Raw genomic sequence first — 12,559 nt, 5'->3', positions numbered from 1 at the left:
TATGAAGCTTAGTTTGGCTGGATATGAAATTCTGGGTTGAAAATTCTTTTCTTTAAGAATGTTGAATATTGTTAAAGAGAGTCCCCGCTCTCTTCCGGCTTATAGGGTTTCTGCAGAGAGATCCACTGTTTGTCTGATGGGCTTCTCTTTGTGGGTAACCTTATCTTTCTCTCTGGCTGCCCTTAACATTTTTTCCTTCATTTCAACCTTGGTGAATCTGATGATTATGTCTTCGAGTTGCTCTTCTCGAGGAGTATCTTTGTGGTGTTCTCTGTATTTCCTGAATTTGAATGTTGGCCTACCTTGCTAGGTTGGGGAAGTTCTCCTGGATAATATCCTGAAGAGTGTTTTCCAACTTGGTTCCATTCTCCCCATCACTTTCAGGTACACCAATCAAACGTAGATTTGGTCTTTTCACATAATCCCATATTTCTTGGAGGCTTTGTGTGTTTATTTTTACTCTTTTTTCTCTAAACTTCTCTTCTTGCTTTATTTCATTAATTTGATCTTCAGTCACTGATACCCTTTCTTCCACTTGATCGAATCGGCTACTGAAGCTTGTGCATGTGTCATGTAGTTCTCATGCTATGGTTTTCAGCTCCATCAGGTCATTTAAGTTCTTCTCTACACGGTTTATTCTAGTTAGCCATTCGTCTAATCTTTTTTCAAAGTTTTTAGCTTCCTTGTGATGGGTTCGAACATCCTCCTTTAGCTTGGAGAAGTTTGTTATTACCGACCTTCTGAAGCCTACTTCTCTCAACTTGTCAAAGTCATTCTCTGTTCAGCTTTGTACCGTTGCTGGCAAGGAGCTGAGATCCTTTGGAGGAGGAGAGGTACTCTGGTTTTTAGAATTTTTAGCTTTTCTGCTCTGGTTTCTCCCCATCTTTGTGATTTTATCTACCTTTGGTCTTTGATGATGGTGACCTACAGATGGGGTTCTGGTGTGGATGTCCTTTTTGTTGATGTTAATGCTATTCCTTTCTGTTTGTTAGTTTTCCTCTAACAGTCAGGTCCCTCAGCTGCAGGTCTGTTGGAGTTTGCTGGAGGTCCACTCCAGACCCTGTTTGCCTGGGTATCACCAGCGAAGGCTGCAGAACAGCAAATATTGCTGCCTGATCCTTGCTTTGGAAGGTTCATCTCAGAGGGGTACCTGGCTATATGAGGTGTCAGTCAGCCCCTACTGGGAGGTGTCTCCAAGTTAGGCTACACAGGGGTCAAGGACCCACTTGAGGAGGCGGTCTGTCCATTCTCAGAGCTCAAACACTTTGCTGGGAGAACCACTTGTCTCTTCAGAGCTGTCAGACAGGGACGTTTAAGTCTACAGAAGTTTTTGCTGCCTTTTGTTCAGCTATGCCCTGCCCCTAGAGGTGGAGTCTACAGAGGCAGGCAGGCCTCATTGAACTGAGGTGGGCTCCACGCAGTTTGAGCTTCCCGGCCGCTTTGTTTACCTGGTCAATCCTTAGCAATGGCAGACGTCCCCCCACCCAGTCAGGCTTTCCGCCTCACAGTTCGATTTTGGACTAGCAGTGAGCAAGGCTCCATGGGTGTGGGACCTGCTGAGCCAGGCGTGGGATATATTCTCCTGGTGTGCCATTTGCTAAGACCGTTTGAAAAGCTCAGTGTTTAAGTGGCAGTGTCCTGATTTTCCTAATACGGTCTGTCACCACTTCCCTTGGCTAGGAAAGGGAAATCCCCTGACCCCTTGTGCTTCCCGGGTGAGGTGATGCCCTGCCCTGCTTTGGCTCACCCTCTGTGGGCTGCACCCACTTTCCGACCACTCCCACTGAGATGAACCAGGTACCTCAGTTGGAAATGCAGAAATCACCCATCTTCTGCATTGATCATGCTGGGAGCTGCAGACCAGAGCTCTTCCTATTCGGCCATCTTGGAATCAACCTCTAATTTTTGTATTTTTAATAGAGACAGGGTTTCACCATGTTGCCCAGGCTGGTCTCAAACTCATCACCTCAAATGATCTGCCGCCTCAGCCTCCCAAAGTGCTGGGAGTACCAGTGTAAGCCACTGCACCCAGCCATAGCAATGCTTTCTAAAATTCACTTTCCTCTCCTCATTTCCCTGCAACCTACTCTAAAGTCACTCTTCAACTGTGTGGCTTTCCTTATCCCTCCCTGATTCTCTCTCCTTCTCAATTCCTCCTTATTGAATAGATCAACTTAGACTCTCTTGCTTCACCTTGGCCTGTTTATTTCTTCTCTCTTCCTATTCTCAAAAGGTCCATATCCAAGCTGGCAGACAGAGCTCTCCTTTGAGTGCAGGGAAGTGACTCTCATAAAGTAAATCTTGTCCTCAAAACACATTCAAAATCACAGAACAATAACTTGAATTTCATAATCATAGAATTGCAGAAGAATCATTTCCTATATTGTTGTGGAAAAATTGGTATCTTAGACTTCTTTTTGAGCAGGAATCCCAAACTCACATTCCCACAGGCATGTAATAGAAAAGAGGGCTGGAGACCAAGTGTAAAATAATGACAAATGATGAAGACTGTGCAGATATTACTCAACTCCAACTAAAGATGCCATGTGGGAATGCAGGTTCAGAATTGACGTATGTTCTGATGTTTTAAGAGAAATTAGAAACCCAGATTTTTATGTAGAACTTCCCAATTTTAAAAGCACTGTGTGTTGCGGGGGTGTGGAACCTAGGCAAGATTCAGCCATAATCTTGGCCCAAAATTTGGTTTACAACCTCTGATATCAAGGAACCTGTGGTTGGCATCCCAAGTCCGCTTGATGATATCAAGTCAACTTTAGTCTTGTTGCCTGCTTAGGAAGAAGACAAAGAAGAGGGTCTGGAGGAGACATACTATGAGGACCTGGAGTCCTTCACAGTCTCCAGTGGAAACACGTATTTTGTCTTCGTACCCCTGGAAGAAGAAGAGCATTGCAGGAAGTCCCATTCCACCTTCTCAGCCATGTTCATCAGCGACACTTCCAGTGCCAAGTTCATAGAACAAGTGACAATTCCATCAAGACTAATTTTAGAAATTAAGAAACAGTGAGTAAAAAACTATTTTATTCTCATCCTGTTGTTCTGAGTTTTGTTAACAAGGTGAAATGTTAAAAAAAAAAAAAAGAAAAGAAAAGAAAAGAAAAGGATTGGACTGGTATCACTTGGATAAAGAAAAAATATAGGTAACTGAAGGAAGGTAGGGGTGAGAAACACAATAAAAAAATGGCAAGATCCAGGAATTATTTGCAGTCACAGATATCTTCTGTGAGAGTGACCCCCTGCACCCACCTCAGGAGGCTGTCTGCTGGCTTGGGCCTTGGACATAAGATACAGTGTTTTCCCTGCCAGATACTTTTGGGTTCTATTTCCTGGTATGTCTGTAATCATAAGGCTGCTTTTCTTTTTCTATTTTAATTCTACAGATATACACCATAAATATAAATATCTCATATATGGCATTTTGTACTCAATATGTACAAAATATAAGAATGGAACTGTTCACTCATAGAGTATATCCATGTCCATTGCTATAAGACATGGCCAAAAGATATTACCAAAGAGTTTCGTTGCAGAAAATATGAGAAAATTGAAGAATAGAGAAATGACCCATAACCCCAAGTAAATTCCCACCAAGGGGAATTTACTTCCCCTAACTCCCAAGTTTCTGGGCCTTTGTGTTTGAGTTTGGATCAAATGTGGACATTTGTGTTTGCCTTTTGGATGGCATTCTCATTGTTCTCCTGCCTCTACAATGTCGTAGGAGGACTCATCAGCTAGAGATCTCTTGGTTCGTTCACCTCCCATATGTAACATGGGCAGGAGGCTGGAGATAAGGAATGAAAGGAGTACAATCAGGCCTTTGGGCTCTTTCTCCTACACCTCAGCAGCATCTCACCTTGGAAATGTCTCTTGACTCAAACATCATCCCTCTCCTTCCTCTACCAGAGGCCATCATCTGCCCTCTCCATGGCAGATAGGACAAAGGTCAGCAAGGACTATCACAGGAGCTATTATTTACCGAGTGTATTTAATCCCCTTAATAAATGTGAGAGAGGTACCATAATTAACTCCATTTTACAGTTGAAGAAATTGAGGCTCAGAGAGTTAGTCATTTGGCCTAGATCTCCATGACAGAAAGCAGTTTGATCCAAGATATGAATCCAGACATACCCTGTAACTCCAGAATCTTGCACCAACCACTATGCTATCTGGCCCTTTGACTAACCAGAAAAAAATTATCTGTCCAACTGATTGGGTTTGCATACTGAAGGATAACATACCTTCATGAAAGTATGAAAGTCGTAAGTGTATAGCTCAATGAATTGCCCAAATATGACATAGTTGATACCCAAAGCCCACAAGAAATAGAACAATTACCAACCCTCCAGGAACCCACTTTGTGTACCCATCCCAAGCCACCACTCTGTCTTCCCCAAAGATAACAAATATTATAACTTCTGAGTTCATCTTGCTTATTTTTTAACTTTATCTAAATTAGGTCATACAGAACTCACTCTTTCATTATGTTTATGAGACATATATATTATTGAATGTGGCTAGAGTTCAGTTTTTATTTCTGTATAGTATCCCATTATAAAAAAATATAATCCATTTTATTAATCCATTTTACTGATACACGTTTGCTCTTTCCAATATACCAATAATGTTGCTCTGAACACTCTTGTACAAGTCTTCTTGTACATATGTATACGTTTCTGTTACATATAGAACTAAGAGTGGAACTGCTGACTCACAGAGTGTATGTCCATATCCATCTGTAGGAGATACGGCCAAAAGATACTACCAAGGAGTTTTCAAAAGTGATTTTTGACAGTTTTACAGTCTACAACAGCATATGAGAACTTCAACTGCTCCACAACCTCAGTGGTGTTGTTAGTGGGTTTTATCTTAGCCATTCTGGTATAGTTATAGTGGTGTTTCATTGTGATTTTAATATGCATTCTCCTGATGAGTATGATATTGTATTCTTTTTAAAATACTCGTTGGGCCATTTGGTTATCTTTTTGTGAAACGCCTAGCAAAATCTTTTGCCTATTATATTTCTGGTTGATTTTCTGTCTTTTTTCTTATTAATTTATGGGAATTAATTATGTATTCTATAGCCGGGCATGGTGGTGTTAGCCTATAATTCCAGCTACTCAGGAGGCTGAGGTAGGAGAATCGCCTGAACCTGGGAGGCGGAGGTTACAGTGAACCGAGACAGTGCTGCTACACTCCAGACTGGGAGACAGAGTGAGACTCCACCTCAAAAAAATTAAATTATATATTCTATATAAGGCTTTGTCAGATAAAGAAATGGCAAATATCCATCCCCTCTCTGCACTTGCCTTTTTTACTCTCTTTCAAGTTATATCTTTTGATGAGCAGAAGTTCTTATTTCTAATAAGGTCCAATCCATCAATTTTTTAATTAAGGTTAATTTACTTTGTGCCTTACCCCCAAGGACATGGAGATGTTCTCCAATGTTATATATTTAAAATGTTATTGTTTTCAATTTCCATATTAACATCTAAAATCCACCTGGAACTGATTTTTGTTTATGGTGTGGAATAGGGGTCAAGATTCATTTCTTTCCCATATAGATAACCAGTGGATCCTGGGTCATTTAATGAAGAGACTCTCCTCTCCCCCACTGCTCTGCCACATGTCTTTTCTAGTTCTCTGTGTGTCTATCCAATGACTTCATGCTGCTTGATTACTACAGCTTTACACTAAGTCTTACTATCTGATAGTGTAAGTCCTCCAACTTTAGTCTTCTCCCTCCATTATTCTTGGCCCTTTGTATTTCTACATAATTTTTTAAATTAGCTCAAGTTTCCATAAGACGTCTGCTGCAATGTTGTTTCTTATTATTGCATTGAATCTATAGATCAGTTTTTGGAAACTGACATCTTAACAATACATGGCCAAAAAAGCATGGTAAATTTTAAAAAGGAAGAAATGATAAGCTGAGAAGCAACATTTGCAACTCACATCAAAGTCAATGACCCTCATGTCCCTAGTATATGAAGGGCTTCTAGAAATTGATTTGTAAAAAAGAACAGCTATTCACAACAGAAAACTGGGCAAAAGACATTCATGGACAGTACACAGAAAGAGAAACTAAATACTCTTGGGTTTTTTTGAGGCAGGGTCTCACTCTGTCACCTAGGCTGGAGTTCAGTGGCATGAGTCACTGCAGCCTTAACCTCCTGAGTAGATGGGACCATAGGTGCATGTCACCATGACCAGCTAATTTTGTATATATTTTGTAGAGATGGGGTCTTACCATGTTGCCCAGACTGGTCTCGAACTCCTAGGTTCAAGCAATCCTCCTGCTTCAGTCTCCCAAAGTGCTGGGATCATAGGCATGAGCCACAGTGCCCAGCCTAAATAATCTTAAACACATGAAAATATGCTCAGTCTCAATCATAATATGACAAAATTGTCAAACTTAGACATCTGACAATACACTCTGAGACTGTGGAGAAATAGGAACATCACTGATGAGGATACAAATTGACTTCTAGTGGAAACAGTTTGGCCATATCTGCCAAAACCACAAATGCGTTTTAATCTTTGATTCAGCAACTACAGTTCAAGGTCATTTATCCAAAGAAACACTTCTACATCTGGCATATGTAATGTCCTCCAGCAGTGGTATGGTTCAACGAGTAATGGTCCATTTACACAATGAAATGCAATGTAGCTGGGAAATGAAATGAGGAAAAGGAGTGAAGGGGGGAAGCCCTTTGGTCTCCATGTGGAAAGACCTCTCATAGGACATGATTGCTGGCAGGGCTGACCCTGGCTGGTCTCCCCCTCAGACTTCGAGCTGGCTTCTTCGAGCACCTCGAGAAGTGGTTTGACCAGTGTTGCCTCAACACCCGGATCACCGTGGCCACCAAAATCAATGAGCTGGATTCAGAACTGGAGCTGCATCTGCACCTGCATCAGCCAAGAGCCCAGCAGATTGAAAAAGACATCCACAACGTCAGGGCAGGTACAGACACTGCCTGGGAATGTCTGCCCTGCCCCCAGCCCCTCCTTCAATGTCTTCTCCACTGTGGCTCCATGTCCATTAGCTGTCCCAGTTTGTACCGTGCAATGTTTAGCATGTTCTCATCACACCATGGAAGATGTGCACGAGGGTTTGCACCTCCGAGGCTTGCAGAAAAAGGTGGTACTCAGAATCCTCCTGCGAGATTTTTTTCTTATTTCCATTTTTTTTCAAGAGGGTGTTAGAGTTGAAAACAAAGAGTGTTGTACTGTTTTAGCTCTTGGATGCCAGATCTGCTCATACACCTGTCAGATACACACCTGCATAGTGGATATTCTAGAGGCAAGCCCATAGCTCAGGAATTAGAGCTCTCAGTTTCAACTCCTGTGACCGTGTGACCCTGTACAGGTTACCTGACCTCTCTGACCCCTCTCTCACCTGCAGAAGGGGTTGATGGAGGTGTTAAGGAGGTGGTAATAAACCCTTTTTAAATGGTATAGTAAGGAATCATGAGCACCTGGTACAAGATACAGCCTCCAAAAGTGGTGGCCATTATTTCTACTTTATCATTTATCATACTTAAAAATACATGCATTTCACACCTACGTGGTGGGCTCTGTTAATGTGGCAGGGGCGGGGGGGGATGTTTTCAGTAGGATTCTTCAATGACTATTGGTTTTTCACCCAAATTATACCCCAGCTCCTCCAAAGCCCTTTAGAAGTATCAGAGAGACCCGTCACTAACCCACACAAACTCCTATTCCTGGAGCAGGGAAGGAGTTGTGCAAGTTGACAACTGGCCTTGAATCCCAGTGCTTGCGGGCTCAGGCAACTTGTGTGGCATTTGGAACCTCATTGTTGTCATCTGGAAAATGTGTGTGCTGAATGCACTGAGGAATAAAAAGGATTCTACATGCACTGAGTAGAAGCTCCCTGAAGGCTGGCTCCCTGTCCTTCCCAGGCCACCTGAGCCAATACACAGTGTGGAAAACAAGGCGAGAGAAGCGAAGACCTAGCATCTCACCAGTCATTTTGGCAGAGCTGGGACCACAGCACTTCCACCACTTCAGACGATAGTGGGGTCAGATGGGAGGTGGTCAGGGTTGGGGGCTCTAGGGACTCTCTGCTCACCTAAAGGCCTATGATGGATCCCTGGAAGCCCAGTCCTTGTTCTTGCCACTCCACCTTGGAAGACAGTTAGAATTCAGGCTCACTGGACATAAGTATCTGCTGATGTTAAGGAGCAAACCCAGACTGCTCAGTGCTGTACTTGCTGTTACCCCCCAGACCTTCTCACCTAGATCTCAGCCCTCCCCAACACCCCCTACCCATCCTGCCTGCTACTCGGCTGCCCCCCAGACTGTCCATCTTCCTGGCTGTGTTCCCTCTGCTCCGGGCAGGGTGTCTCCACCAACAGGAGCTCCCTGCTCATGGCCAGGCCTCCTCTCCAGCCCAAGCCCTGATGAAGGCAACAGGGGCAGGACAAGGGGCCTTGACCTGAATCGTTCGTGTTCTGCAGCTGGCCTGGGAGAGGCAGCAGACGGGCCTTGTTCCAGGAAAGCAACATGCTGAGGTAAGTCGGGTCCCAGGGACCCCAGCTCTCTTAATCCTTTTTCAGCGGAGCTCTTGCTTCATCAAGAGCGGTTGGACAGCCACTGTGCTGGGGTGACCGAGACGCTGAAGAAGGAGCGGCTGATGTTCTGCCAGTTCCAAGAAGAGCAAAACGTGAGGAGCAAAAACTTCCGCCTCAAGATCTATGACATGGAGCACATCTTCTTGAATGCCACCAGAAGCCAAAAGTAAGGGGTCCTGGGAGTCTCCACCCCAGCCATGTGGCTCTGGAATCTCAGTTTGGCTGGTCCTTTCAAAGGAGCTCCCCTCCCTGTAGACACAAGAGCAGAAGGCACCTCCAGAGCCTTCTTTCAAGTTAAACTCTTCAAGAGAGTCAAGTCAAACTCTGTGTGGAATATTGCGTGGGAGGGCAGGGAGTGAGCAGCCAGAGAGCAAAGAATACACACAGGCAGCATGCAAGGGTGCAAACCAAGTACTATGAAATATCAGTGGTGGGGAAGACCACTTCCCCTCAGGAAAAATCAGGGACGGCTTCCTGCAGGAGGCAGCATTGAATATGAACTCAGAAGAGCCCTGAAGGAAGAAAGATGGGAGAGGGTTGCGTTCCACAATCACTGAAAGAGCTCTGGCTCAGCTCAGTGTAGGAGTGTGCTCAGGGCAGAGCAAGGGGCTCCAGAGAGGCCATTTGGGATATGAGATGGAGGCCTCAGGCAGGTCCCAGGGAGGAGACTGGCAAGTGTCTACACAGCCATCAGGGACATGAGGGACAGCTGGTTCTGGTGGACTTGGTTGTAAAGAGGACACTCTCAGGGCACTCTTTTAGGGGATCATGGGTGCAGGAGCCACCTTGCTGGGGGTCAGACCCAGCCCACTGGAGCAGGGACAAAGATCCAGTAGGATCTTCTGGGATTCTTTCACCAATTTTATTGCAAGGGTCAGAGAAAGAAGGATGCCCTCTGATCCAGCACACCCAGAGTGTGTCCTACAGACACTGGAATTTGGAACTTCTTTCTACTGCCCCCTTTGCTACCCAGAGAAGCTGGGCAGCTGGGCACAGCTTATGGAGCCCAAATAGACTCCCAGGATGTCCTCCTTTCAGGCCCAGGCCACCACCCTTCCCTCTCATGCCCTCCAAACTGGTCACCCATCAGCACTGTGTCCCCAGGGAGGTCACCTATTACCACCTGCTCCTCCCATGTCTTCAGGATGCTCACCATCACCACCTGTCCCTCCTGTGTCCCCAAGCTGGTCATCATCACCACCTGCCCCTCCCACATCCCCTAGGCTGATCACCATCACCACCTGCCCCTCCCTTGTCCCCCAGGGTTGTCCCCCATCACTGTCCTGTTCCTCCTCTGTCTCCCACAGGCTGGTCATTCTCAGCAACACACTGCACCAGGAGTTGCTTAGCTATGTTGATGTCACCCAGGTATCCCTGCGCAGCTTCCGGCAGTACTTGGAGGAGAGTCTGGGCAAACTCCGCTACTCAAATATTGAGTTCATCAAACACTGCAGGTGGGAGCCAGTGTCCAGGGCCTGTTCAGGCCACCTGAGTTTCTCTATTGGGATGTGGTCTCATTTCCCCCTTAATTTTTAGTTTTGACAAAATATACGTAACATCAAACTTAACTCTTAACCATTTTTAGGTGCACAGATCAGTGGCATTAAGGATATCCTGGTTGTTGTGCTACCATCACCACCATTGGTCACCCGAACTTTTTCATCTTCCCAAACTGAAACTCTGTACCATTAAACAAGAACTCCCCATTCCTCCCTCCCCACAGCCCCTGGCAACCGCCACCCTGCTTTCTGTTTCTATGAATTTGAAACCTCTAGTTACTTCATGTAAGTGGAATCATATATTTGTCCTTTTCTTGTCTGGCTCATTTCATTTAGCATATTGTCTTCAAGGTTCATCCATGTATCATGTGTCATGTATCACAAAATCATGTGTCATCCATGTATCATAGTTCATCCATGTATCATGTATCATGTGTCACAAAATCATTCCTTTTTAAGGCTGAATAATGTTCCATTGTGTGTGTAGATCACATTTTGTTTACCCATTCATCTTTGATGGGCATGTGGGTTGGTTCCATCTTTTGGCTATTGTGAATAATGGTGGTAGGAACATTGGTGTACAAATACCTGTTGAAGGTCCTGGTTTTAATTATTTCCAGAAGTGGAATTGCTGGATTAAACAGTAATTCTATGTTTAACTTTGAGAGGAACCCTCATACTGTTTCCACAGCAGCTGCGCCATGTTCATTCTCACCAGCAATGCACAAGGGTTCCAATTTCTCTACATCATCACCAACGCTTGTTACTTTCTGGTGTTTTTTGTTTTTTATAATAGACCTGTTAATGGGTGTGAAGTGTTTCTATGTTGTGGTTTTGATTTGCATTTCCCTGACAATTAATGATGTTAACCTTTCCATGTGTTTATTGGCCATTCTTTCCCCTTATTTTTACCCCTGCAATCTGAATCCTGGATGAAAGTAATCCTAGATTTAGTCTTTGACATTTTTGAAAGGCTATATTTATTTTTTAAGGCTTATGCTATTTTAAAATCACAAATCTTTTAATCATTACAGCATAATCAAACACAGATTGTATATAAAGTACAAAGTGGAAGCCTTCCAAAAATATATTTTCTATGTGCCTGTACTTATGTATACATGAGCAAAACATTGTTAGTTTTGTACAGAAGTGGAATGCTAGTACACACGCTGACCCACAGCCCCCCACTACCACCATCACCAAATCATGGTGATATAGGGAGTAAAGGAACTTTCTTTCTGCCCTTGAAGTTTCAACAATTTGAGCCAATAAAGCAAGGCCGGGCACAGTGGTTCACGCCTGTAATCCCAGCGTTTTGGGATTCCGAGGCGGGTGGATCACCTGAGGTCAGGATTTCGAGACCAGTCTTGCCAACATGGAGAAACCCCGTCTCTACTGAAAATACAACAATTAGCTGGGCCTGGTGGCAGGCGCCTATAATCCCAGCTACTTGGGAGGCTGAGGTAGGAGAATTGCTTGAACCCAGGAGGCGGAGGTTGCTGTGAGCTGAGATCGCACCACTGCACTCCAGCCTGGGAGACAGAACGGGACTTCATCTCAAAACAACATCATCATCAACAACAAACAAACAATAAAACAATAAAGACGATAAACAGATTAATGGGAAAAAGACACACCGATTTATTAACGTGCAAGTGTCACACAAAGTTTGAAACTCAAACAAAGGCCAAGTGGTTGAATCTTAAATATCCTCTTCATAGGAGAGTGAGAAATGGGAGATGTAGGAAATTTTAGTGGAAGGGTAAACGATGTTTAGGGGAGATTAATGGACCCAAAGAACAGATAATAGCCTGGGACCAATTCTGTATGGGCTCTGGGTGTGGTGTCAACTCCAGTCTTCCTTCCTACAACTGTGCATCAGTTTCTCCTGGTTGATGAGTTATCTGGGGAAGGGATTCACAACAGTGGAGTATCTTCTGGAGGATCCAGCCTTTAGGTAGATAGGTGAACTTTAGAGAAAGCTCTTCCCTGCATTTGCTGCTCCCCAAGTACTCTCAGTTTTAAGTTCAAAGTAGCACATTTTTGGTATCATTTTCTGAGCCCCAACAGTGGGCACCTTCCGTGTCAGTGTCTACAAAGCTTGCATTGTTTTAAATATTAAGATTTTTCTGATTATAAAATAGAATTTTAAAGAAAATTTGGAAAGTAGCAAAACTAGAACTATAATTTGACATGTTAATCATCTCTACCTTGCCTATCTCTGTATCCGTCTTGCATATTTTAGCTTCATTCTAGCTAATTTCTTTGTATTATTTTTCCTGGTCACTGATTCATTCTGTGACTGTGTTGAACCTCCTGCAAATCTGTTCATTGAGTTTTCAATTTTAATTATTATAGCTTCCATTTGTAGATACATACATATATGTGTATATGTGTGTGTGTGTGTATATACATATATATATATATATATATATTTTTTTTTTTTTTTTT

At 43.7% G+C, this 12,559-nt stretch overlaps 1 protein-coding gene across 1 annotated transcript in view; it reads left to right on the top strand.

Moving 5' to 3' along the window:
* CCDC180 (coiled-coil domain containing 180) overlaps positions 1-12,559 on the top strand; it is a 68,488-nt gene that overhangs the window by 31,900 nt on the left and 24,029 nt on the right. Inside the window, 4 exon segments of the mRNA XM_017887558.1 lie at positions 2,795-3,021; positions 6,804-6,979; positions 8,595-8,775; positions 9,917-10,063. Of these exon segments, the coding sequence (XP_017743047.1) occupies positions 2,795-3,021; positions 6,804-6,979; positions 8,595-8,775; positions 9,917-10,063 (731 nt within the window).

This window comes from Rhinopithecus bieti, unplaced genomic scaffold (assembly GCF_001698545.2).
Source record: "Rhinopithecus bieti isolate Rb0 unplaced genomic scaffold, ASM169854v2 scaffold_16773, whole genome shotgun sequence".
Classification (NCBI taxonomy): Eukaryota; Metazoa; Chordata; class Mammalia; order Primates; family Cercopithecidae; genus Rhinopithecus; species Rhinopithecus bieti.
The sequence above is the reverse complement of the archived record's forward strand: the minus strand, read 5'-3'. Positions and strand labels throughout refer to the sequence as shown.